The sequence below is a fragment of the Pteronotus mesoamericanus genome, unplaced genomic scaffold, assembly GCF_021234165.1.
Source record: "Pteronotus mesoamericanus isolate MK-2021 breed Mesoamerican mustached bat unplaced genomic scaffold, CSHL_Meso_final contig_20, whole genome shotgun sequence".
NCBI lineage: Eukaryota > Metazoa > Chordata > Mammalia > Chiroptera > Mormoopidae > Pteronotus > Pteronotus mesoamericanus.
Window position 1 is genome coordinate 3,887,737 of NW_026555085.1, and position 25,901 is coordinate 3,913,637.

The window sequence follows — 25,901 nt, forward strand, 5'->3', positions numbered from 1 at the left end:
GCAGGTCAGCCTACCTGGCTGGTGCTCAACTTGGTATTGTCTCTCCCTTCCTCTCCTCTAACTCTTGGTACTGATCCCTTCATTTTAGTTTTTCCCTCATCTTGTGTTTTATGTTTTATTGTTTTTGTTTGTTTTGTTTTTTTTTGCCACAAGGGGCAAACATTTAAATCAAAAGTCAGAAGTTTAGATCATTTTGAAGAGCTGCAGATGAGTGGTCTTGCCTTGCCATTTGTTTTATTGGTCTGCTTCCTGCCCTTTCTGGCTTGGTCTAAATTTAAGACTCCATGCAGCTGAGAAGAGTGATGGGGCTGCCATGGTGCTGTCCAGAGGCCCAGGGCTTCCCAATGACATTGCATTATGGAGAAGCTATAATAACATTCTGTTCTTCAGCTTCCTCTTCTGTTGCACAGGGAACACCAGAGGGACAGAAGTGGAGTTGAGTGACTGTTTCCCAGGCTGCAGGCTGCCCTTATCCCCCTGCTCCCCAGTGGGGAGGTCAGGAGCAGGTTGCTCTTCCACATCACCTGTCTTAAGGACCTAATTACAGTTCCTATGGGATAAGGAAACTGAGGTAGAGGAGATGCTAAGTTGATCCACCAGCACTCTGGGCACACTTGATGTATGAGGACATGACAAACGGAAGGATCTGGGTCAGAACCTGCAGCTCTGGCCACTGTCAGGCCCCTGCCGTCCCCTCATGTGCCCATTTGTTCTTTCTGTCTTTATTTCTCCCTTCTTAAGTTAGGTATCACTTTAACATGAGGGTTATGGATATAGAGGTTATAGTAGAAGCTAGGTTCTCATCAAACCCACTTCCTCTTCCAAGGTGCACAAATAACCTACATCTCAGCCCTTTGGCTTCCATGTAAGGCCATATGACTGGTTCTTGCCCTTCGAATGTGGGTGTGCCTTCTCCATGCTGTCTAACTTTTAGGCCTTGTAGTTGAAGATGGTGGTGTCACAAAATGGAAGGAGCTTGGGTCCCCGAATGACTGTGTGGAGCAGAGGTTCTCTGCCAGCCACATTGGATTGCAATGCTGAGCTACTGATATTTGGGGACTGTTTGTTACGACAGTTAGCCTATCCTAATACCTGTGCAATTTTCAGTTCAGAAAGAAGAGAGAGCTCTCCAGTCTGGGTAAGGGCAGCCAGCCAGGGGGCTTTTAATGGTGTTCCAGGCAAGAGGGAGCTGTAGAGATGGAAGGCTCTGAGCTTCTTTCTGTTCTCATGTTCTGGGATTTCTCCATTTCCATCTTACTGACTCTTGGTGCTCTGTATATCAACCTCCTGTGGCCAACACAGACCACATCCCTGAACGGAATGTTGGATTCCCATCCCATTCTTCTAGATTCTTTTCCTGGACCATTTGCCTTTCTCTATCACTTTTTAGACTTGAATCCCTTTCAAGGCACAGCTCAAAAACCACCTCTATGATCACTCCATGTGTCAGTGAGCCATCATATGAGGGTCTTTACTCTCTTACTGAGTCATAAGGTGCATAAGGGAGAACTTTTTTTAAAAAAAGATTTCATTTATTTTTAGACATAGGGGAAGGGAGGGAGAAAGAGAGGGAGGAAAACATCAATGTGAGGAAGAAATCGATTGGTTGTCTTTTGCATGGTCCCTGACCTGGGACTGAACCCACAACCTACGCATGTGCCCCGACTGGGAATCAAATCAGTGACCTTTCATTTCACAGGATGATGCCCAACCAACTGAGCCATATGGGCCAGCCAGGGTAAGCAAAATTTCTTGATCTTTACACATACTTGTTTCCTACACAGGCCCTAGCTGTACATACCAGGCACTCAGAAAATATTTGTTAGATGAATGAAAGGGAAGAACAGATTAATGAAATCATAAATGAATGAGCTACTTAGCTAGATTTTTAAGTGTCTCCACCCATTGGGTCCACTCCATTTTTCTAGTCTTCATTTCTATTACCCCCAACCAGAAAAACCCCATTCTGAATGGGTTGGTCTGTCCACAGACTCATGAATATACCGGACTTTTCCTTCCTTTCACTCCCCACCCTCACCAGTCCCCCAGCCCCTTCCCTACCACTGTCACCATTCAGGATCCAGATGAAATCTAACCTCCTCCAACAGTTTCTGTGACAACTGTGTTCTAGCAAAATGTCTTGAACTTTACATTTTAGGATTGTTCATCTGCACCACACAGATCCATCCTCTGTCCACTGGGTACTGGCTCATGTACTTTGTTGTCCGTTCATGTGTGTGACTCTTGATTCTTCAAATAGAATCCAAGAGCTGGATCTTTCACAGTGCTGAGCAAAGAGATTAGCAGGGAATAGCTGTTCAGTACAAGGATACTTGCTGATGGCTGGATATCTGGGATCTCTCATCCCTTTTGTCATTTTTAAGTAAACTCAGATTGGAGGACAAATACATGCACACTCATTGTTTCTTCTTTCTATACCTTTCCTTTCTTCTCCCTCTGCCCAGATCTGCAGTAATTGGGTGGGCTGCTAATGGTGGAGGAATCAGAAGCTAAGCCAGGAAGCTTTAGACTTGGTTGATGTGGGACCAGGTTCTCAAGCAAGAAAGTGGCTTAGGCCCTGGCACGTGTGCCTCAGCGGATTGGGCACCAGCCTGAGAGCTGAGAGGTTGCCAGTTCAGTTTCTAGTCAGGGCACTTTCCTGGGTTGTGGGCCAGGTCCCCAGTTGGGGGTATGTGAGAGGCAACCTAATCTCTCATACATTGATGTTTCTCTCCCTCTCTTTCTCCCTCCTTCCCCCTGTCTCTGAAAGTAAACTAAAAAAAAGAAAGAAAGAAGGTGGCTCAGAAGAAGCAGTGTTTAGGGCCCCATTTTGTTATTAGCAAATATTTATTTTTCAGTTGACTCCCTTTTGCCACCCACCAGGCTTAGCTCTCCCACCATGGGCACAGAACATGCAAATTAATTGTGTCATTACCTTGGCCAAACATTATTAGGGATGTTAACTTGCTTTGAAATCCATATAATGTGTTACAAAATTAAACAAAAGATTTTTGTTATCCAGATAACTCTTTCCAATAGTGTGGATTTTGGAAAGTTGATGGTTTAGCCATGAGAATCCAGAAATTGTATAAGGTTCAAATGAAAGGAATACTAACTTTTCAGGTCTGGTGCCTGCCTTGTAGATACATGCAAATATTTTATTAACCACCATTTCCCACTGGGTTCACTGAAGGATTACAGGAAATCAGTGAACTGTTCTTGGTGTATACTCTAGTCACCCATAGATTGGGGCTACCATACAGTGTGATGTTCAGAATACATAAACAGAAAGCTTGATAAAGCACACCAAATAATCACTGTTGACCTCAGCAACTTTATTAACAAATTTATTTCCCTAATTGAGTAACACATCTCAGTGCTTAACTCAAGGGCATTGTAATAGGTTTCCGCACTGTAGAGGAAGGAATTAATTAGAACCATTTGCTCTTTGTTCCATACTTAGTCTTGCCTACTGGTCTTGTAAACATTGCACCTGGTTTCCTCAGTCCTCCAGGCTCTTCACTTCTGACCCTCCCCCGCATAAATACATAGAAAGCTGTGAGTGTAGTTTTAACATCAGTGGCTCCTCCTCGTGCACATTCCACCTCTATTGAAAACTGCATTTCATGGTTAGATTCAGAGTCATTTTGAGGTCAGGTTCTGGCAGAATCATTTCTTCCAATAGGTACTTGGAAGCCTGTAAAGAGACCTTTCTCTCCACAAGCAAAAATTGAGAACGTGGGGTGTTGGTTTGCGAGTGTTGTGTCTGGGATTGTGCTTGTCCACTCAGAACCTTGGTACAAAGCTGGTGAGATGGGTAGGTCTGTCCCACTTCATCCTGTCCCACCATAGTGCCTCTTAGGAAGGTAAGAGGCATTCATTACCTCTGTCTTCCCTGCCCTGGGAGTGAGCAGCTTTCTTTGACTTTTCAAGTAAGGTTTTTGTTTTACAGCTTGCAAGGACTGCAGCATGACAGCAAGAAAGCATTTTTAAATGCAAACACTGCAGGGTCTCTCTGAAATGCCGCCTCTATAACTCATGTGCCCCTGCAATCTACTTCAGGGTGCTGTCCTTTCACACTGAACTGTCCAGTCTATGGTGACCAGCGTTAGCACAAGATACTAGGTATGTGAATTACCTCCAGAGCTGATTTCTTTAGCAGCTCTTAATATAGCCTGCCATGTATAGTATAGTGATGGCTTTTGGATGTAGATATGATTATTACAAAGACATCTAAGGGGTGTCTAGACTATTCTATCGGTGGGTCCCTTTTAAGATCTGTACTGCAGAAAAATCTGGATGGGCCCAACAAGTATTATTCTCACTCCTGGATATCCTGCAAGATCTGGATGAGGTTTTCTAGGCCAAAAATATAGCCAGGATCTGGTCCATCATAGGTGGTGTGCTCATTCCAGGAGCCCTTGTATGTCGTGTGAGCAAAGTCGATCATCCGGATGTCAACTTTGGGGAAACCCAGAGGAGAGCTGCCGTGAGCAGTCTGAGGAGCCTCCTGAGGATGCAGGCCACGTGGGGCTCTTTGCAGCGGCTCCTGCCCATCGTATATGATGAGGAGAGAGCTGGAGTAGAAGCGGTATGAACTCTGGCTCCTGATGACCAAGAGGAGGGCCTGGAGCTGGCACTGGATGGGCCCCAGCAGCTCTGTCCGAAGGCGGGTTCCATCATGCAGGAACTGGTAGAGGGCTTGTCTGAACCCCTCAACTGAGAGTTTTCTCCCATAGTACTTGTCTTTGCAGAGAAAGTGCTTCTTATCAATTTGATAAACCTTAGGTTAAGGAGAAGAAAGAGAAAATGCAAAGAATTACAAACAAAAAATCTCACCTGCTGCAATTGCAGAGTCATAAGAACATATATAAACAGTTCAAGAGGATGCAGGCAAGAAGGGCTGAAACAAACAGATGATGTGCTTTCACCATGCACTGTTTAGTTCTGCATCTAATATGCTTTCTGTACCAGCCTCTAATAGGAGTCCGAGGTCCAAAGAACCTTCACCCTACAGAGGTGACCCTCCACCCATGTGGGAAAGGGCTGGATCTCCTTTCTTGTGAATATCTAATGTCAACCTCCAAACCGTGATTTAAACCCTGGCTTCTGGTCCCTCTGCAAATATTAGCAAACTCAAGGTGGAAAACTTTAGTAGGAATGTGAAATCACAGCCGATGGCCTTAGAAAGCCAATTAGATTCAATTTTTCCCGACAAAGTTTTATAAAGTCCTCCTTCTGCAGATTCTAAGGAAACAATAACGACCCTTGGGATACAGTGGGGTGAATTTTTTGAGGATAAAAGACAGGCTGGATCAGCTGTGGACAGAGGTTTGGGGCAGCCTGTGCAGCTGAGGGGGGTACTGGATAGAGGAGGGTGGTTCACAGCAGCTCTGTGGACCTCACCTTGGCACCAGGTCCTCTCCCCTCCCCTCCCATCCTCTCCCCTATCATGTCTTGGCCACCAGAGGGAGCAGATACTGATGGGGGGATAGTGCAGCACCCCCATTTCTTTCAGATGGCACAGGCAGCAGCAGAGACTCAACTGAGGTCAGCAGCTGGCATGGCCAGAGAATGACTTGGCATGGCTCTGCCTGGCACACCTGGGAAGGGCTGCCAGCACCTGGCCAGGACAGTTTCTTGGGCCTTTTCTGCCTTCAGGTTACATGACATATTTACAGAAAACCAGTGTTGAAAAAAGTCAGATACGATAGACTTGGTGTTGCCTTTGGAGAGTTGGAGATCAGCTGCTAAATTAGCCGTCATAAATACATGACAGGCATCGCTTTCTAAATAAATCAATTTCAGAAGGTTTGAGGTCCAGAGAGAGATTCCATTTACACCACAAATCATCATACTCCATCCTCTTGAGGACTGCATTCCAAGCCTTTCAAGGGACATCTGTGCAACAAATTTATAGGCACAACTTGCAGCTTCAAGGGGTGGCAGTTTCAATTAAGGAAAGCTATAACATTTACCATCAAATTGGTGTCTGGTTTTACTTTGAGTAGCTAGGCTATGCGAAAGTTTATTTCCTCCTGCTCTGCAGCCTCTGCCAAGAGCCACATCAGAGCAGCAAAAATGAAGCGAGGAGTGTGGGCAATAAAAATTAACTATTCATTTGCCTGGGCCTAGCAGGTTATAACCTTCCTACTTTGTTAACCAGAACAGGTAGCAAGAAGCAGAAAAGGTAAGGTAAGAAGAGAGAATTGCTAATAAAAATTCAGAGACAAACTGCCTTACAACATCTGAGAAGGAGTTGTTCAGCTTTATCACTCAGAGAAAGAGGGATTGACAGGGCGCACGGGGAAGCTCTTCCTGAGTTCTTTGCCTGGCCCGTGCTCACACACTGCATCAGAGCTCTGCTCTCAATATGGGCAGGTCATGTGGCTACTGTGGAAAGTTTCAATTGCCAAAGACCTGAGACCAATTTAAAAAATGGTGGGGTTTTGATACTACTGTCTTGAAAGGTGCTCTTTAAAAGACCCAGCGTGTCATAGACCAGGATGTGCATTTCCTTGGGAGAAGAGGGGCCCCCGGTTCCTCCTCTGATGCTCCCCCTACGTGAGACGCTCCGCAGGGGGCGGTGGTGTCTGGATAGGAGGCATCCTGCCCCACAGTGGACATGCCGAGATGCCCTGCCCTGCGGTGGGCCCTCCGCCACCCACCTGCATGCCGCAGATGCGCACACCCAGGCAGGCCGAGGTGCTCTGTGCACACTTTGTCATGTGGCGGGCCTTCTTCTCCTCAGATGCATCGTCCCCGTGCTGCCTGGTCCCCATCTTCAGGTCCAAGACACAGGGGTGCTTGTACTGTGACACAACATTTTCCAGCAAGAGGAACCCTGGTCGCTCTAAGTTAAGGAAGAGCCCGAGGAGATTAGGCTGCAGCCTCACAGGTGGCAGGCAGCGCCCCTTCGAAGCTGGCCTGGCCGGAGATCCCTTGCTCTGAGTGCTGTTCTTGCATTCCAGACTGGCCCGTGGTCACTAGAAAGAATTCTGCATGGTAACTTTGTAGCTGTTTTAAGTCCTGGTATTTTGAGGGACTTTATGAGTATGTAAGCTGCTTTTCCTTTTTTGCACTAAGGTTGAGATTTATTACTATTTTTTATTTTGTAAATTTTTAATTGCAGTTGTCCCCCTTTTTCCCCCATTACTCTCCCCTGCCGTACCCTCCCTCTACCCCCACATTCAGTCCTCCCCCCGCACCATCACTCCCCACCCGTGAGGTTGAAATTTAAATGCAGGACTGAAATCCCTGACAGGCCTTGTTTACATTTTATAGCAGAAAATCATAAGGCTAAAATCTGTAGTCACTAAATGGGCCAATACCTTTTGGAAGAAGTGGGTTGATGTTAGCTTTGGAGATGAGTTGCAGGAATATTAATTTCAGTGGAGTAATTACATTGCAAACGCTTCTTAAGGATTAACTTTGCAGATGTGTCTTAGTAAATACTGTGAAATCAGTCACCCTTTGCAGGAAGGAGCCCAGTGGTGATGGAAAGACATTTCAAGCCTAAATTTGCTCCCTGAAAACATGGTAGCCTAAGGAGAAGGGGGACTACCTCCCCTGGGACCCACCCATGGGCACTTCCCTAAGGGAGGAGCCACACCCCTTTCTCCCCATCGGCTCTGTGGGAAGACCCCTGTGGGGTGAATTTGGAGGCGTAGAAGGGTGGCAGTCAGTATTCCTATCTGCCTGCAGAGACCCAGCCCCGCTGGCAGAGAGCAGTGGCCCACCAGAGGCACTGCATTCAGTTTAATTCCCAGTCTGGCTCTCCCATAATCTCTGAGTTTTCTTTTGGAGAGAACTGATTTCTTCTATGTCCCAGGCTTGAGAGCTCCTGCCTCCAACTCTCCCTCACTTCCCCCTCCCTTGGCCCTCCCCACAACCCCTCTCCACCCCCCATAGGTGAACCTTCCTGCCCCGTGGATCATGTGGTGGAGAAGCTGGCAAGGATACGGTGCCGCCTGTTCTCTGGGTACTCGGTGCAGAGGCGGGTCAGGTGGGCCTGGTGGCAGTGCAGGCCCCATGGGTTAAAGCTCCTTCTCTCGGCCTGGTTCCCATTAGCATCTTCCACCAGGGAGGGTACGTGGGCGCTGAGGTGGAACTCGGACCTCAGGAGCCCCGTGGCCGGGCTGCAGGCGAGGGAAGCACAGGACAGTCAGGGGAGCTGGAGCCACAGGTCTGGGACAAGGGCCCCTTTCCTGTGGCTGACCGCATTCTCCTCGGCTGAACTCTGACACAGGCTGTCCCCGACGGCTCGCCAGGGCACTGCAGGGCCTCAGAGTGCCCTTCCTGCCCATCAGTCCCTGGCACCAGCTCTAGCCATGCTGTAGCCCTCCTGAAGGGACTCTGCACTCACATTAACTCACTAGAACATGTCACCCCCTCGGAGGACTAAGATGGTTTAAAGTCACTTGTCAGTGATGTAGATTATTATCCCACTATTGAGGCTATACACTATGGGCACAACAACCCTGCAGGGAATCAGGCTTGGGGTTTAATCTGTTACCCTTGAGACAAAATGTCATAGGGGGTGGGAATCACGCATCCTTGGTACCCCTCTCTCCTGTCCTCTGCATCTCTGGTTCCCCATCTGTGAAATGCAGACAATGGGCACCCACTTCCTGATGCTGAGCCATGAGACGCAATTATCTACTGTGCTCCTTGGGGAAGGGAGGTACTTTCACAGTATTAGCTCCCTTTTGTTTTCCCATAAATGTTAAAAAATCCCCAGGCATCCTTCTCATATGAGAAAGGTCAGCTGACATTATCAGAGGTTTTTGGAGACCTCTCCAGGGATCTTGGTGCCCCGAACCGCCTGCGCCTCCGAGACCCCACTGAGTGTTGTGTTGGCTTCTCCTCATCCCTTCGCAGCTGCTATGGAAAGATGATTTCCGAGCGACATTAGCCACACTTTTCCTTCGTGTCAACTATTCTGAGGTTTCTGCTGTGCACGTTTCCCCCCAGAGCCTTCATGGTCTCAGTGAAACAGGTATTGAATTAAACAAATATGTGCCAAATGCCTGCTCTGTATAGGGCTCTGCCATGTTCATCAGCGTCCGAGATGAATGCATCGCAGCCCTCCTTCCAGAAGAGGCATGAAGAAGATGTATTCCTTCTTCTGTTCACATTAGTTATTCTAGACAGAACCTTCATCTGAATTTCTCATTCTCTCCGCCACGGCCTTCATGGGGGAGCCATTGGCCTTGGACCCAGTGGGAGTAGTGCTGGTCCCTGCTAGGGATGAGCCCCAGCTTCTGTCATCCTGCCAAGTGGCCCTCACCTCTCCTCGAGCGAGTGTGTCAGCTGGGTGTGCTGCCACTGGGAGAGGGGACCTGCGCCGCCACTGCTGCTCGTGGTCTGCTGGAGCTTCTGCCATATCGCCGCCGCTGCTGACCCTGAGGAGACCTTGAAGGACTCCCGGTTCTCCTTCAGTGGGTTGGCAACCAAGCTGAGGTGGCCTAGGCTGTCTTTTTGGAGGTGAACTGTGATGGTGCCTGTGGAGCACATGAGGGAAGGCAAGGGGTGGAGAAACCAGGTGGAATTTACCTGAGTGGACACGTTACAATGGGTAATGTCTTCTTGAAATACAGTTTAATGACAATGGTCAACTTTTCCTTTTCCCCAACTCTTCTCTCAAGGAAGCTATGGGGACTGACCTGCTCCAGAATGAGCCCAGAGCTGTGGAGCCTGCAGAAAATAGCCTTGGGTTGATCTTGGCACAGCCTCTGCTTTATGGCGCCTCTGCCCCTTCATGCTTTAACAGAGCCAGCCTGTACATTCTGTCCTCCCAGCTCCTCTGTACACAGTCACACCTTCCCAGTCACACCATAGCTGCGCCAGTGGGACCCAAGCTTGCTGCGTCAGAACTAGTCTTCTGTAAAGGGGGCCCCCTCCCAAAGTAGCAATGAGGGAAGTGGGGGCCCATTCATTCCTCACCCTTGTGTGCCTCCTTCATTGTCCTTTTTCTCCCCTCCATTTGTCTGTATCTGACCAGCTTTTTCCAGGAACCCTCCGGCCACCTGCAGGGGCTCAGGACTCTGTCAGGCCTTCATTCCACCCTCCCCAGCTCTGGTTTTGACAATGGTGCTCACTACTTCCTTTGGTTAGATGCACAGCACATAAAGATTATTGGTAGAACGTGGCCCTTTGACATAAGAAAACTTGTGAGATTCCCCCAACTTACGGGACCTCCTCCTCCACAGTAAAAGTGAAGAGTGCGAGGAAACCCTGTGCTACGCGGGCTCCTCCTCCAGAACGGCAGCCAGACCTGGTAATCAGCACTGGCACATATGTTCACGGCTCTGTGGCTGCTCCCTTTGGGTTTCTCACTCAGGCTGGGTGAGGAAGGCAGAGTCCAGGGCTCAGCAGCCCTGTCTCCCCAGAGTCCTGGTGAAGAGGGAACGACCCTCCTGGCCATGGCACAAGAGATCACCACACAGATAGTTCTGTGAGAGCCAGGTCTCCAAGTGCTTGTGGCCGCCTTCTCGCCTGGTCAATTCTACCGTCTCCTCACTTTAGCCCTTCAGGCCTGGAGGGGTGAGAGCTTTCCAGTGCTGCTGGTCCCTGGTGCCTCAAGGTCCCCAGTTGTTACCTTAATTAACCCTTATGCTAATAGGTCCTTTCAAAAGTGCTCTTCATTTGAACCTCTCCGCTGGGACCCAGACTGAGAGGATGGGTTGCATGTGATTCTGTCCTCCAAAATATTTACTTCCTCCCCTGGCCACCTGATCACCTCCTCAGCGTAAGTGGTAATTTCAGCTGAGTAAGCTCTCAAGGCAGCTGAGTTCCTGCCTGTGTCCCGCCGAGCCCTCTGGGGCTGGTCAGTGCACTCATTTTCAGCCTGCTCTGTAATTCAGCAAGTCGCTCTTCAGAGCCATCTGTGCCTAGCTCAGCGGTCTCCCCAGGCCAGTTCTGTCATCTCAGATTCCCAGTGCCCTAATTTCGTAGCCTGAGAGTGACATTCAGTTTTCTCCCGCTCCTAAAGCTCATCCCAGGCTCCTGTATCCTGTAAAGTAACAATGATACAACTATAATACTGTACCAGTACCTGACATTTATGGTTTATCTGAAGACCAAAATGCATCCCTGGACCAGGCCCATAGCAGCAGTCTGCTCATGAGAGCAGGGCTGATGGCGGGCTGGGGAGGCGACTGCGCAGTGATCACTACCTCCATGCCTTGCACACCTACTGTGCCCCAGCACGGTGTGCTTTTCATTTGTTATCGCTGTGCTGTAGCAAGCCTGACTGCTCGCCGGGGTTCAGAGAGAATAACTTGCCCAAGGTCACACAGGTGTAGCACTCTGAGAAGGCCACACCAGACCTAGATGTGGAAGAAGGAACAAGTTGTGAGATGGAGCTGAGGACTTTCTGGGGAGACTCTCTTGTCACACTGTGTTTGCCCATGTGTGGATGAGAACACACTTGCTGTGTCCCCAGTCACGTTTGGGTCATTCTGTTCTATGGAGCAGAGAGAGAACCTGTGACCCCACCATCCTGTGAGGGTCATTGGTGCAGGTGCTGGGAGCACCAGGAAGCCCACGGATGTGGGGTTTATACTGCCAGCCCCATTTCCTTGTGTGGGGGTCGCAGTGCTTATTCTAGGGAGTGGCACTGACCTGGAAACTGTGGCCAGGATCCCGAGCCCACCTTCTGTGTGTGAGAATGGGGAGAACTCGCTGGCCTCCGTGATCATGCTTGGGCTGCTCAGAGCCTCCTGGTTGCCTGGGGAGCCTAGGAAGGTATGCGGCCAAGGACAAGGCCCTTCGGCATCTTGCAAAGTTTAAGTTACCAGCCCTTTTCCCACTCATGAGGCTGTGGTGATGGCCCTGCCAATAGCCATGGTCTCAGGGAGCCTGGGCCTGAGAGACAAGGAATGTAACCTTCACCCACTTTTCCGGCCTCCAGCTCTCATCTGATCTCATTTGTTCTGAGTGTCTAAATAAACGGAGGTGAGTGGAGGTGCAAAAAACCCAAAACCAATAAAATCCAAAAGTCATTTCTATTTCTCATATTGTCAGCTGCACAGCCTGGCTCCGTGTTCCCGCTTTTTCGCTCCATATTCCTGCACATCTCTGACTGGCTCTGTCTCAGTTTATATGTCTTCTCTCCCTCCCACAGACCCCTCTGTGGCTCAGCCCAGCCCCTCTGAAGCCTGGGACCCAGCACAGAGAGGGCCTTGCAAACCAGCCTCGAGTTGCCTGCCCATGACAAAAGCAGCATGTCAGTGGAATCCAGACTGCTAGGGACTTGGACTGTTGCTTTTGTCAAGTGCCGTGTTGGCCCTGACCTGGCCTCTGGCTTGCCATGTGTGTCCATGGGGACCAGGCCTCAGAGGCACATGGGTTCCCAGAACTCGGCTGCCTGCTTACCAGCCCTCCCCAGGCACCTCGACCTGCCACCGTGCCAGCTGGGCAGACAAGTGTGTACTGCCGCGATTGACATGCCCAGAGCATCTCAGCAATTTCAGTTTGGCCAAGCAGCTTCCTCAGCCTCTGAATATTCTGTTATGTATTTATTTTTAAGCTCACGAGAGTGTTTATTTGCTGCTGTCTGTAATGTGAATCTGGCTCCTCCATTAATCCACTAGACCTAGGAGCATATCCTCACTCACCCAAAGTTGACAGGCAGACTGTGAGGCAGAGGGACACAGCCCAAGATGCTGTCTTCACCCAGGCGCCCAGCAGAAAATCCAGGGCGAGCTCCTGGCTAGGGGAGGTTTCCCCTTGGGAATGACACCCCTGCCCAGCACCCCCTGAGGCTGTCGCAGGGCCAGGTGGTGACAGGGAGAGGTGTGCACTATGGTGTGCAGTGGCCACTTCAGAAACAGCCCTGAGGCTATTCCCATCAGGGAGAAAAAGGAAGACCCCTGTGGCCGCCTTGTAGGCACTCGAGTGCTCCTGACCTGAGGTCACTAGCTCAGTGGTCCTTCCTCGTTGGCCTAGATGACCCCCTGAGCACTGGCATCCGAGGAGTCCATCTCTTCAGTATGAGTAGCTGGTGAAGCCAAAAGCCACACTTGGGAGTCAGACCTGGGAGCTTTGAGTCCCGGCTCTGCCCCCACTGGCTGTGTGCCCTGAGGCAAGTCAGGTAAGCTCTCTGTGCCTCAGCTTCCTTACCTGTGAATTGGGGATAACAGTAGTCCCAATCTTGGAGGGTTGTGGTGCCCACAAACTACTTACAGGTAGATGTGTTGGGTAGTGAGGGAACTGTAAGGGTTAACTGATGTTATTTTTCTTACCATATGACACCTGGCAGCTGCACAGCCTGAGAGCCCTTTGAGGGTCTCTTCCCCACTAAAACCTGACCTCAGGTACCTGTCCCAAGCGTCTGAGAATGAATGTCCTATTCTGGTGTCTGATATTCTAGTGTCTCTGTAGACTTGCATTTCCTTAGTGGGCCTGGATTGTGGCTAGTGAGTGGATCAGTGTTTCTGCATCATTGGAAGCTCATATTTGGAGGTCACCCCAGCCCAGGGACTCTGCCTCACCCTCACCCTCACCTTCATCAGGGCTGCAGTGTCTCACCTGGGTGGTATCTGCAGTTCTCTGGTGCAGTCGTTTGCAAGAACCATCTCCTGAGTGAAGCCCAAGGCAGGGACTGAAGCATCCCCTGTGGCCGGTGATGTGTAACTATGAGCCATGGTTCAAATTAATCTCTCACCTTAGCAGGGCTCCACGGTGGTTGGACCTGGGGATGGGCACAGCCTGAAGGGGGAAGCAGGGCAGGGGACGGGTCTGGACAGTAGACCAGTGACTGAGAGGGCCCGAGCGTGGGGCAGTCCTTCCCTGGGAGGAAAGGGCACGGGCAGACAGGGCGCAGGCGAGCAGCAGGATAGGGTCCGGAGACCGAGCACTCTCTCCCACTCTCCTGCTTTGCCTGTGCTGGCCCTGGCAGTCTGTCTCAGCTTCAGAGCTGTGTCAGAGGATCGTGAAATGCCACAGGCAGGAGGCCACTCCACACAAGGACCTGCCACCCCTTTGCCAGGTTGAGTTCAGTTTTGAAAGGACAGACATTAATTCCAGTGGGTGCTCCGACAAGATGAGCAGTAACCCACAAGCCATGGTCAATACCGCGTGGGGCCCAGGAGCCCCCAGAGGAGGCCTGTCTGGGCTGTGCTCCAGCTGTGCACCCCTGTGTCTCAGTAATGCTCAGCTCTCCTGTCTCAGCCTGTCTGGGGGGCCCCACGGGCCAGGACTGAAGAATGGGGGCCTCCTAGGGCTCAGGCCTTGGCCCCCTACCAGTGGGTCTTAATTTGGAACATGCTGAATACAGATTTCTGAGCCCTAACCCCAGGGAATCAGATTCCCAGGTCTAGGATAGGGCCCAGGAATCTGCATATATACACATACACACAAACACATACCCATACTCTCTCTCTCTCTCTCTCTCTCTCTCCAGTGATACTGGTAAAGTTGGCTGATCTCAGATCACGCTGAGAAATGCTGATGTAGACAGACTCCATCCTTCCCAGTTTTGCAATGCAATCATTGCAATGCAAGTGAGTTTTTGACTGACTGCTTTGGATGTTATCATTGCCTTCACTACAGGTACTTGGACAAGGAGGGCAGAAGCTTTGCAATCACAGCATCTAAAATCCTTTAAAGGAGGTCTTTTCTCTGAGCACCTATGCCATTGTGGGGCTTGTGGCTGGCAGAGTCCTGCCCTGAGCCCTGTGAACCACATCTACAAAAGGCTGGGTAGGAACAGAACAGCGCAGAGGCTCTGCCTGGAGGTCTTGCCTGGAGGCCTGAAATAGGTAGCCCTTCCCCACCAGCCTTCTCCCCTATGAACCCACCTTGTGCTCAGATCGGAGCACACACTGTTTCATGCTCAATTTCCCCAGGTCCACCTGGAAGGCCGCTGTTGCCTCTGGCTTTGCCCCTGGATGAGGGGGCAGGAATTCTGGTTTCCTAAACCTGCTATGTCCCAGCTCTTCTGTGTCATGTCCTAGGCCTGAGGCTCCTGCCACCCACCTGAGTCTCTAGCATAAGGTAAAGGAGGCTTCTACCTTTACCAGAGTGCATGGTTGGGTCCTGTGTTTACCAGCCTCATTCACAGGACCCAACCATGCACTCTCAAAGCACAGGCTGGAATGCCGCATCTTACCTCTTTCTTAATTCCTCAAAGCTGGGTGCCTTGAGGTAATTCGAAAGGACTCCCCAAATGCTATTATACTCCAGACCTGGGGACATGAAGAGCTCAGAGGAACTAGGACAGTGAAGGCCAGCTGGTCTGCAGGAGGGGGCATGTCTCCATGGCGACTGTCACATACACCACAGTGCTTGAGGAAGCAGTGGGTGCATGCAGACGAGCCTGGCCCAGAGTGGTGGCCCGAGTCACGGCTGCTGCCCGGACACTCACCTTTGTACCGTGGGGTGAACTGCTTCATGGCCAGTGGCAGGGATTCGTAGAACCTCTGCTCCTGGGACACGAGGGGCTTGCACACAGTGTCCTCGTCATATTTCATGACACTCAGGTGCCCCCCGACCTGGTGCAGGAAGGGCTCCAGCAGCACGCCCATCCTGGCATCCCCAGCTTCCACACCATCCTGCACAACCATGGCCCGAGGTAGAAGGAGCAGCTCCAGGACAGAGGCAGGGCTGTCAGAGGTCCTCAGCCTTCTCCTTGGCATTCGTCGTTGTCATAGCATAATTTTCTTCCTAGCTGCGGGCTCTCAGTGGGGACCCTGGAAAGCAGAGGAGGGTGGATATGATGTGAGTGAGACGCAGTGGTGGCGACATGGCACGGAAGCGCCCACAGTTCCCAGGCACCACCCACCACCCACGGGAGTTAATCAGACTGTAAACAGGCATCGATTACTACTGGAGTAATGTGTTACAAGGCACTGCTGACAGTGGTTGCCCCCAGGGAGCAGGGCTGAAAGGAAGACTTCTTCAAATACTGTTTTATACCTTTTGCATTTAAATATTCAAACATTTTTTAAAAAAATCAAACAAGACACACAAACATAGCCTTCCGGGGTGGGAGACTGTCAAATTCTCATACCATGCTGCCGGCCTTCCTTGGGGAACATTGGTTCCAGGCCCAAGAAGGGAGCAGAGTCTCTGCTGTTGGGGCACTCAGCTTCTAGCAGGGGTTGGGGGTGCAGGAATGCTTCATTTTTGTACAGCATAGCTGTGCACCATTGATTTTCATCATGGCTGTTTGACCTTGGGAAGTTACTAAACACCTTTGGCTTCAGTGTTCCCATCCGTGGAATGGGATAAGAATGCTTACCATGTGGAGTAAGGGACAGGATTGAGATAAAACCTGTGAAAAGGTTAGCCCAGGCCCCAGAGCTAAGTGCTCAATAAATGGGATTAATCATTATTATTTCTGACATTATTGCCTTGGTGGGTCATATTTCCCACCTGGGTTGTGGGGAAGGCAGGCTTTCTCACCACCACTTTGCAAATGAAGAACGCAAGGCCTGAAACGCCTTGCCTGGGGGCCGGCAGGGCCCAGGAGCAGAGATGGAAGGAAAGTGGGCTCCCTTTCTCTGGGCCTCATCCTCTGCCACCTGCTGCTCTCTTGTCCTCCCATGGGCACGCTTGCCGGACTTCAGGCAAATGCTGGGACTCTGGGCTAGAAATGCAGCTCCTAGAGATGTCCTGACTTTGTGTCAGGAGAGTGCCAAGGAGACACTTCGAGAGAGGCTCTTCTGACCATATCCATTGTGTCAGATAGAACATTCTCACAGCGGTGCTCGTCACTGCTGAGTTATTAATACTCTCCTCCCAGCTGAGGCTGTGACCAGGCTGGGCAGCGCTAGGCATGATGAACCCTCTAAATGATGTTTAGTCCAGACCGTGGGCATGGTTGTCTGGTTCTAAGCACAGCAGTGCCTGTCAGTTTGTTCAGGATCCTGGCTCAGAGAGGCTCCTGCCACCAGCACAGACCTCCAGCACCAGGAAACATTGAAATCCTCAGTCTAGCTCACCTGTTACCAGCCAGGCAGCCTCTCCCACACTGGCTACTTCTACAGGCCACAGAGTGCCCTGCCCTTCAGGAAGGGGAGGGGGTATTCCTCCTAGTTTGTGCATTTGCTTTGCCAGATGCAGCGTGCAGCTTCCAGAGCTGCCTTTGTGGCTGGAGCCTGTGTGGGGAGGGTGGCGTTGCCGAGGCCTGAGGGTGCCAGGCCTGTGCCTGAAACCACAGCCCAAGCCTTTCCTCAGCTCTGCTCCAAGGCTGCAGAGGTTAGCCCTCTTGGGAACCTGTTTTGGGAGCTGAGAAAAGAAGTTGGTGGGAGGCATCTAGATGGGGAGGGAAATCAGAAATCAGCCCAAGGATAAGTTGATGTCACTGATGCTTGGCAAACCCAGTCCTACTTGCAAATTTGGCGAAGGCCAGAAAGAAGAAAGAAAAACCAAGGTGGCTCAGCACGACTCCTCTTGCTGGGTTTGCTTATATGTCATTGTTTGCCAGCTGACCTGTCCCTGGGGAGAGGGAGGTAGAGGCTCTCCTGGTAATCAGAGGGACAGCCGTGCTGTAAAATTCATCAATAGCCAGTCCTGGAAGGAGCCTGGGCCCTGCCCCTCACACCACCTCCCTGGGCCAGGCGCAGACCGGGCGCAGCTGAGCAGGCCCAGCTCCCCAGGCGCACAGGCAATGTCCCCTCAGCACCGCGTGCTCCCGCGCTTGGCAGCCCACTGCCTTTCCCCGCACCTTCATCTCCCTAAGGAGTTCTGTGGACACGGATGTTGCCTCACAGTGGCAGCGTGAGAAGGAATCAATAATAAAGGTAACACGTGTAGCACTTGACATGTGCCGGGCAGTGTTCTAGGTGCTTTATATAGATGAACCCAGTAAAGCTTTCACACCTACTCTAGGAGGTGGTAGTGTCAGCCCATTTTACAGATGAGGAAAATAAAGCACAGAGAAGGTTAAGTAACTTGCCTGTGTGTACCCAGCTAGTGTGGGGAGAACAGGGACTTGAACATTAGCCCCAGAGTACGTTTACCTGCCACACGGCAGGGAGGCTGAGGGATCTTGTTTATCTACTTTGAGAGGAATTAGAGCCCGAAGGAGGCTGGGACTTGACCAAAGCCACCTACAAGTCACTGGCTGTGCTGGGACAGTACCCAGGTTTTCTTGTCCCCAAGCCCTGGTCTCTCCTACCCTAATGATAGTAAGTGTATGTCCTAGTGTCCTAGTGGCTCCACACCTCAGAAACCATTAGGAGAGGTCAGTCCACCTAGAGCTGGGGCATGGTATTGATCTTCTTGGGGCTTTCTGGCTGGAGGTGTCAACCAGACCTGAGAGGCACCGTCATTCCCAGAAATTCTCAGGAGCCCTGGCCGAACCTTCTCAGAGTGGAGTGAGCCAGGGTAACGCTGGGCCTCCAAGACACAAACCCTTGCCCCTAGACTTGGGATGGGTTGGTAGCAGGGGGATGACTGCCGCAGAGCCCCCTGTACTTTTCAAAAAGCTGGGGAAACTGGGGTCTTTCCCTCAAGGGTCACTGCCGGTGGTATATTAAGTGACATCTTCTCAGACTCCCCCTGCTCCTGGGCTGTGTGGCTGTGATTCCGACAGCTTGGTGGGGACGGGTGGAGGGAGGGTGCGTGGGCAGTGGTGCCAGCAGCAGAGCGCCTGCCTGAGCTGGGCAGGTGGGCTTCGCGGCTGCTCGGGGAGGTGTTCTGTGGCCTCCCGTTGGCACTGGTGCTCACCTTGGAGCCCAGAGGAAGCATAAGATTTCCCATCTGGCTTCATATGTGTAGCCTCCTGCTCTGTGGGACAAAGCTAGGGAACTCCATTCTCCCATTCCTCCCTTGGAAGTCCCACATAAATAATTCAAGTCCACAGACCTTTCTCAACCCAGACCTTCCTTTTGCCACGTGCAGGCACCTCTGTCATTGGCATGGGCCTTGGCCTCTGGGTCCGTGTCTGTTTCTTAACAGCACTAGGCAAGGCAACAGGAGCCTGGTTCTGTTCCAGGCTTTCCCACCAGCTTGCTGAGGCCCTTAGGATGCACCGAGTAAGGACCCTGAGCTTGGTTTCCCACCCACAGCCACAGCCTCGTCGTGATGTTCAGAAGACAAAACACATAGCATTCCTTTGTGGAGGCCTCTTCTCGAGCATCTCCCCCACCACGTCTGTCACTGTGTGGGTGATTCTCAAGATTGACTCAGCTTGGGTGCTGGGAAGGCAGGTGAGATGCTTGCCTGGGACAGGACCTCACACCCGCTCTGGCACTTGCTGAATACCCTGGGCTCCCTCTAGCGCTTCGAAGGGAGACACCTGCCCCTTTCTCCAGCCCATGCCTCCTCTCACAGTCCCACAGCCCAGACCCGGTGCCCACTATCCCCCTAGTGTTCCTTGGGGAGGGACAAGAGGGAGTTAGGATGAGGGAGGGAGGGAGGAAAGAAGCGAGATGCCCCCACAGAGAGTTCAGCTTAAAGCCCCCTGCCCCCAGGAAAAGTGGACAAATGGCCCCAGGTTGGTGTCCTCCTGCCCTGTCACTGGGTTATGTCCTGAGTGACATCACTCTGGGCCTTCCTCTAGGAGATTCGAGAGCTAGTTTCTCCAAGGGGGGCGGGGGAGCTGGTCATTGAGCTGGTTAAAAGAGGCCCCAGGCTGTCTGTGTCAGCAGAGCCTGCGGGGCCTGGGTGACAGCCAGCCTGCTGTGTGGTTGCAGGACACTGTGGTCTGAAAGGAGGGCCATGACCAGCAGGTCTGCAGTTATATTTGGCTGCCAGAGTGGGGACAGACAACACCACCAGGAATGCCAGACGCTGCACGTCACACTGAGGTGAGTGCGTTGTGGCTGCATGACCAGCTGGCACACTTTCCTTCCGGGGAGCCTGTGTGCATGTGACCCCTACCCACATGCTAGATCCGAGTTCATTAAAACTTACGGAACACGTTTTTTGGTTCTGTTTCAATTTTGCCACTCCCATTTTAGGAAAGATGACAGGCAAAACCACAAATCAAGCTTGTCAAGGTTTAAATTTGGACTAAATTAGCCACGGACTATATCTTATCAAAGCTTGTCAGCTCCGGGAACAAGTTGGCTGACTGTGGCCACTGTCGAGGCTGCTCACAAACGTCCTGGTTCCTGGTGTTCCTTGTGGGAACATGGCACCATTGCACTTCCCTTGCACTTTGAAGGTGTGGCCACACGATTTGCTCCGGCTGATGTGATGCAGATGGGAGCGATGGGTCACCTCCAGTGGGAGCTCTTAAGGGCAAGCAGTTCCGCATTCTCCTTCCCTGGCCGTGGTCACCCTGGAAGCACAGTTGCTCCCCAAGTGACTACATGTTGAATGTGTAGTATGACAAAGAACTAAATCTCCATCATATCAGGCCACTGAGATTTGGGGGTGGTTTGTTAGGCGGTACAGCCTAGTCTGTCACCAGCCCACAGCTAGATACCCAGTACGGGGTCCTTAAGTTGAAAGCGACCTCACTTGAGCAAGGCGCTCAGATAATTCATCACACAAAGATATCTGCACAGTAATAGCCATCACTCCTATTGAGCCTCTACTGTGGACCGTTGGCTTTAGTTCCCACCTCTGTTTCTCAAGAGAATCTTTTTCAGGTGGAGAAGAGTGAAGGGCTTTCCCGAGGTCCAGAGCTTGAACACTGGAGCTGGGATTGTCTCAGGCTCCTGCTGGGTCCGCCCCACAGCACAGTCTTCCTCTGGGTCTTGAGACCCACGTCAGGCTCTCAGGCCAGGGTCCTGTGCCTCAGCGGCCTACCCCAGGAATGGGAGACCTCCTAGAGCTTGACCGGCTGGGCGGTGAGGGCGCCACAGCCAGGGGCAGCATGCTGCAGTGGCGGCTCGCCCAGGCGCTGGGCAGCAGGTGGGTTCACAGTGCCCCAGGTGACGGGCGCGCTCACGGCCGGTGGAGACCTTACCCAGAGCCACACCACCACCAGAATCTCTGCAGACTCCAAATGTAATACCCATGGAGTACAATCATTTCTCAAGTATATGCAAACACTTTGGTGATTACCGAAATACAAATTCGTTTAAAGGCATTACTTGGCGTTCCTTTTCCTTGTAGTTTTTATCATCATCTATTTTCCCAATCAACAGATACTAAAAATATAATGAGTATTGCAGGGGGACTCATAGGGAAAAATTATGTTGAAAAATGGGTCCTAGTTGAAAAGGTTAGGAGAAATACTGCTGTCACTGAGACGGTGGTGGTATAGGGGGCTTGGAGGGGGTGTGGGGGTGAGTGGTGGCCTGGCCTGGGGGAGCTTGGGGAGGGCCTGCTTGGGGAGTGTGTGCGCAGGGAGCCATAGGCAAGAGGGAGGATGCTGCGTGGGCCTGGCCCAGGGTCATGCCCCCCCACACTGGGCTGGGGCCTTGGCATGGAGGGGACAGAGAAGGTACCTGGCCATGCTGATTGGAAGTGACTGTCTGGTTCCAGCTCGCCATAGGGAGGAGGGAGTCTCCTGAGCTCACTGGGGTGTGGGAGCCTTTGGGGCCACCTCCAGTAAGTCTGGAGGAGGGGGCATCCTGGGGCGGAGATAATTCAGAAACAACTTGTATCAAAAGAAGATGGATAGCAACGGGTGTCAGGCTGCAGACTGCACAGTCAGGGGCAGAATGTACATGGCCTGCCCTCTCACCTCTGAAGCTCTACTGTCCATTTGCAGGCCTCTTGGAGCCAGAGGTTTGGTACAAGAGGTTTGGTGCAGAGCGCAAGGAAGCATTCTTTAAATCTGTTAGAGATGAAAGAGCCAGAAAACCATTTAAAGCCACTCAGGTGGTGAGGGGGAGGATTTTGGTGTTTCTCCTGTGGTGGAGGGTTATGTATGATCTGGGGCCATCCAGGCTGGGAAAACACAAGGTTATTTTCTGGAGAAAAAAAATCACATGTTAAAACCCATTCTAAAATGATTCAAGGGCAATAGGCCTGGGTGTCCTCTATCTCTGCATGGTCCCCAGCCTGGTGGGATCTAAATATGGAAGGCAGGGGGACTTGACACATCACCTCCCCAGCTGTGGCTGAAATACGCGGCTTCAGAGTGTCCATTTCTCAGGAGGCTGGAGCTCCAGAATCACAGAGCAATGCTTCACATTCATCAGTTGCAACAACTTATTTCAAGGCTGATTTTATCCTTTGAGGGAAGATTTTTTTTCGCCCTCTTCTTTTCTCTTAACATTTAAAATCTCCCAGCGTTCCTCCAGCTTGAGGACCAAATGTGATTTTAATGCAGTGATTATTAGTTTAGAAGCCCTTCAACCACGAACAAATGTCCTCAGCAGCACCAGCAATGTTCTGAGCATACTGTCAGGGCCGGAGATGCGCAGGGCAAAGATGACTCAGGAAGCTGAGCCGCTGGAAAGACTGCTCTGGGGAAGGCAGAGGCTGGCAGGGGTTCCTCCCTCCCCGGGCCCTAATGTACCCTGACCTCATCACAGCACCCTGGGTCCTCGGGCACCCTGGGCAGGACCAGCAACCATTCCACCGGCCCCTCCAAGGCACACCTCTTGAAGCTGCAACCACGATCTTAGATATTGCCAAACCCAGACCTGCACATTTCCTAACCTAACACCTTGCCCCACACCTTTCCCTAGGGAATATGGCCAGTCACCTGTCTTGTGGAAGAGTCTTATGAGCAAGAGATAGAACATCTGGTCCATGGTTAGGATGGCAACTTTATGGCTGCAAGAAGAAACAGCTCTTTCAGGGTAAGAACAAAACAGTGGGATAGACCAGTGTGTGGGTGAGTGTGTAAATGATTGAGTGTGTGTGTGGTGTCAAGGCACTTTAGGCCACCAAGCAGAGCTGGCCAGCTGAAGAACGAGCCTCTACTGGAAGAACGGGAGCGAGCAAGCAAGGCTTTCCCCAGCAGAGGGCAGCAGCAGACACACAGCCACCTAGAGGCCAAAACGTGCAGCCAGCAAGCACCTCCTGTCCTGGTGACCAGGGGATGCAATCCTGAACCGCCCTGGGTTTGCCAGGGGTGTCCTCTGACAGCCCAGCGAAGGGTCCCTGCCTTGCAGACGACTTTTAGCTCAGAAGTTGTCGTCACGATTGATCACCTCATGTTCTCTTCTTGCCACCCCCTGCTTTTTCTAAAGGTTGTTTAGCTGGGAAGCTTCTTGCCTTGGATGAGGCACATTCTGAGAACTGGGGTGGCTGGCTTGATTCACCAGGGAGGGACCCCAAAACCAGGAACAGGGCTTGTTGGGGAGGGAGAGGAGGGGTGAGGGTGGACCATAGTCTTCAGCACCTCCACTCAACAGTTCCCTCCTGGGCCAGGTAGGCCCAGGGCTGGAGGAGGAAGAGAAACCAGCATGAGGTAAGGGGTTGCCAATGTGGCACTGGGTGTGTGGGTCACCCCACCCTCCCCACCGCTCGCTCTAGCCACTGCCCTGAACAACCCTATGCGTCAATGCGCAATGCTATAAAGTTGATTGGTGTTCCTGTGGCTGCTGGGCAACAAGGCAACAACCACCCAGATTTCTGCCTGGGCGGGATTTATTCCTGTGCTCTGCTCAGAGCAGGAAAAAGCAGGGGCAAGCTGCTGGCCACTGCGTGGGTCTGGCCTGCACTCCCAGGGTGCCCTGGAGAGGGAGACAGGAAGGGTCCCAGGGGCCACAGGCCATTTGTAGGAGTTTCTCAGACCCCTGGTAAGGAGCTGGCTCTGGGGGAGCATGGCAGGGGGAGGGGCCCCAGGAGACCTGGCTCTGCCCTACAGTCCCTGTCCTTTCCTCTCTGGGCCTCAGTTTCCCTATCCATACTGAGAGCTGTCTGACTCAGCCATGTTCTTACCCTCCTATGGGACAACTGAACCCTCAATTCAGCAAGTCAATGTGGGGAAGACTGAGTGGGGGGTGGTTGGGAGAGATCCTTCCAGATTGAAAGAGACTTAGAAGGCATACTGACCAGATGCACCTTGATTGATCCTGGTCTAAACAAAGCATTAAAAACATTTAGAGGGCAATTGGGGAAATGCGAATATGGACTGGATATAGATGTTCTCAGTCGTTAATTTTATTGTGGAATAATGACATTAGGGTTACGTAAGAACCTTCGTGGGGGTGGGGAATGCAAGGATACCTTAGCATAACTGATGAAGCAAATATGGCAAAACTCAAACAATTGCTTAAATCCAGACTCAAGATATACAGTTGTTCACTATATCAGTCCCTCTACCTTTTCCTATATAGGCTTAAAGCTTTTCATAGTAAAAGGTTAAAAACAAACTGGTAGCTCTTAAGAGCTGTAGAAGCCCAGGCCCTGTCCCCCCAGGCCTGAATCCCTGGGGAAGGGCTTGGCATGGATGTGTTTAGGTCCCCAGAGATCCTGAGGACCATGGCAGACTCAGGGTCAGGTCTCAGGTCCAGGAGAGCCCGTGGGAGAGGGGACCCAAGGACTCTGCCACTGCCCAAGGCAGGGGTCCTGGTGGCGACATGTCTCTGATGCCCGGGGCCCACTGCACCCCATTCCATGGGGGGCTCCCTGCACCCAGTTCCCAGGCGCCTGCCCACAGACGCTGATGTCATCCTAGCCCTGTGGTCCCGCCGGGTGGAAGGGTGAGGCTCCTGGGACAGGACATGCTGGGACAGGACATTCCCAGGCTCAGGGGGGTGGTGCCCACTTCTCCTGGGGCAGCTGCTGCTTCTGGGACCGTGTGGAGTACGAATCATTGGCTCCAACCCCTGCACCTGCCCCTACAGCATCCTCTGTCGTCCCAGCTCAGCCCAGCACCCCCAGCACCCTGCCTTCCTTCAGGGGCAGCAAGGAGGAGAGGGGTGGAGTTTCTCTAGTGGAGAGGGAGAGAAGCAAATGACAGAATTTCTTAGTTGCTGAACTGTTGCGACTCGCTCCCCCAGTATATACACAGACAGACACCTCCCCCGGGGAGATCCTTAAACAGCCCTGGATAGAGATGAGGCCCACCCCCTTCAGACTCCATGGCACCATCAGAGGTTCAGCAAGCCCAGCCCAGCCCTATGCCCCAGGGCACCACTCACCAGGGCCTCCTTCCTGGTGGGGTCTCGGGGAGTGTGTAGAAGGGAGGGTCCACGGGGAAGTAAGCCCCTCTCAGTGTCTACTGATTGCAGGTGTTGGGCGAAGGCCTTCCCAGAGTCCAATGTAGAGAAGGCACTGTCCACCATAGCACTGGTGGAGAGGTCTGCCCAGAGGGCCAGGCTATAGTGGCCTGGGGAGGGGAGGTCACCTGACCCTAGGGAAGAGCTGGCAGGGGCTGGCATGTCCAGCTGTCAGTTGGTATTTGCTGCTCTGGGCAGGGAGGGGAAGGAAGAGGAGGAAGAGGACTAGTGGACTGAGAGGGAAGAGTCCTATTCCGCTGCCTGGATGGATGTCAGGCCCTGGCAACCAAGGGCCATTTGCCAAAGGCCCCTGGTTATTTTTTGATCCCTTGTTCATGGGGTAAGCCTCGGGGTAGGCTCATATTCCCTTCCCCCTAGTCTCCTTGCCCTCACCCCATACCCCACCACCTCGCTGTTTATTTTCCCCAAGATGTGGCTGCCTGAGGGAAAGGCACGTCATGTAACAAGACAGTCAGCCAATCAACAAATCAGCTTGAAGACAGGCTGACCCAGGGACCTGCCAGAACAGTGCCTGCTGTCAGGGGTCTGCAGTCATGGGGGGTGGGGCGGGGTGGTGAGGGTGTTCAGCAAGTCAAATTCACTGTGTTGGTTCTGGGGGGGGGCCCTCACCTCCTTAGGAGGAGGAGGGGAGGCATCCTGGAGGAAGTGTACCCCCTTTTGGGTTTGGGGGAAGGTGAGAAGAGTGATCTAAGTAAAGGAAGAGCTCTCCAATGCCCAGGGGCAGCAACAGGGGGGCAGGGGCAGAGAGGCATAGGCCTTCGGAGCAGCCGGAGCTGCAATGAGTGGGAAGTGATGACGGAGGAGGCTGGGGGGGGTGCGGGAAGGCAGGCCTCCCAGGGCTCTGCTGGCTCT

General features: G+C 52.0%; 1 protein-coding gene across 1 annotated transcript; it reads right to left on the reverse strand.

The window, feature by feature from the left end:
- Positions 1–4,193: 4,193 nt before the first annotated feature.
- Positions 4,194–25,148, reverse strand: IP6K3 (inositol hexakisphosphate kinase 3). The gene is made up of 6 exons (XM_054569228.1): positions 24,951–25,148; positions 15,371–15,695; positions 9,290–9,503; positions 7,963–8,138; positions 6,669–6,844; positions 4,194–4,783 (listed from the first exon to the last, which is right to left on the reverse strand). The coding sequence occupies exons 2-6, from the start codon at positions 15,639–15,641 to the stop codon at positions 4,322–4,324; spliced, it is 1,299 nt and encodes a 432-aa protein (XP_054425203.1). The 5' UTR covers positions 15,642–15,695; positions 24,951–25,148; the 3' UTR covers positions 4,194–4,321.
- Between the last annotated feature and the right edge of the window lie 753 nt (positions 25,149–25,901).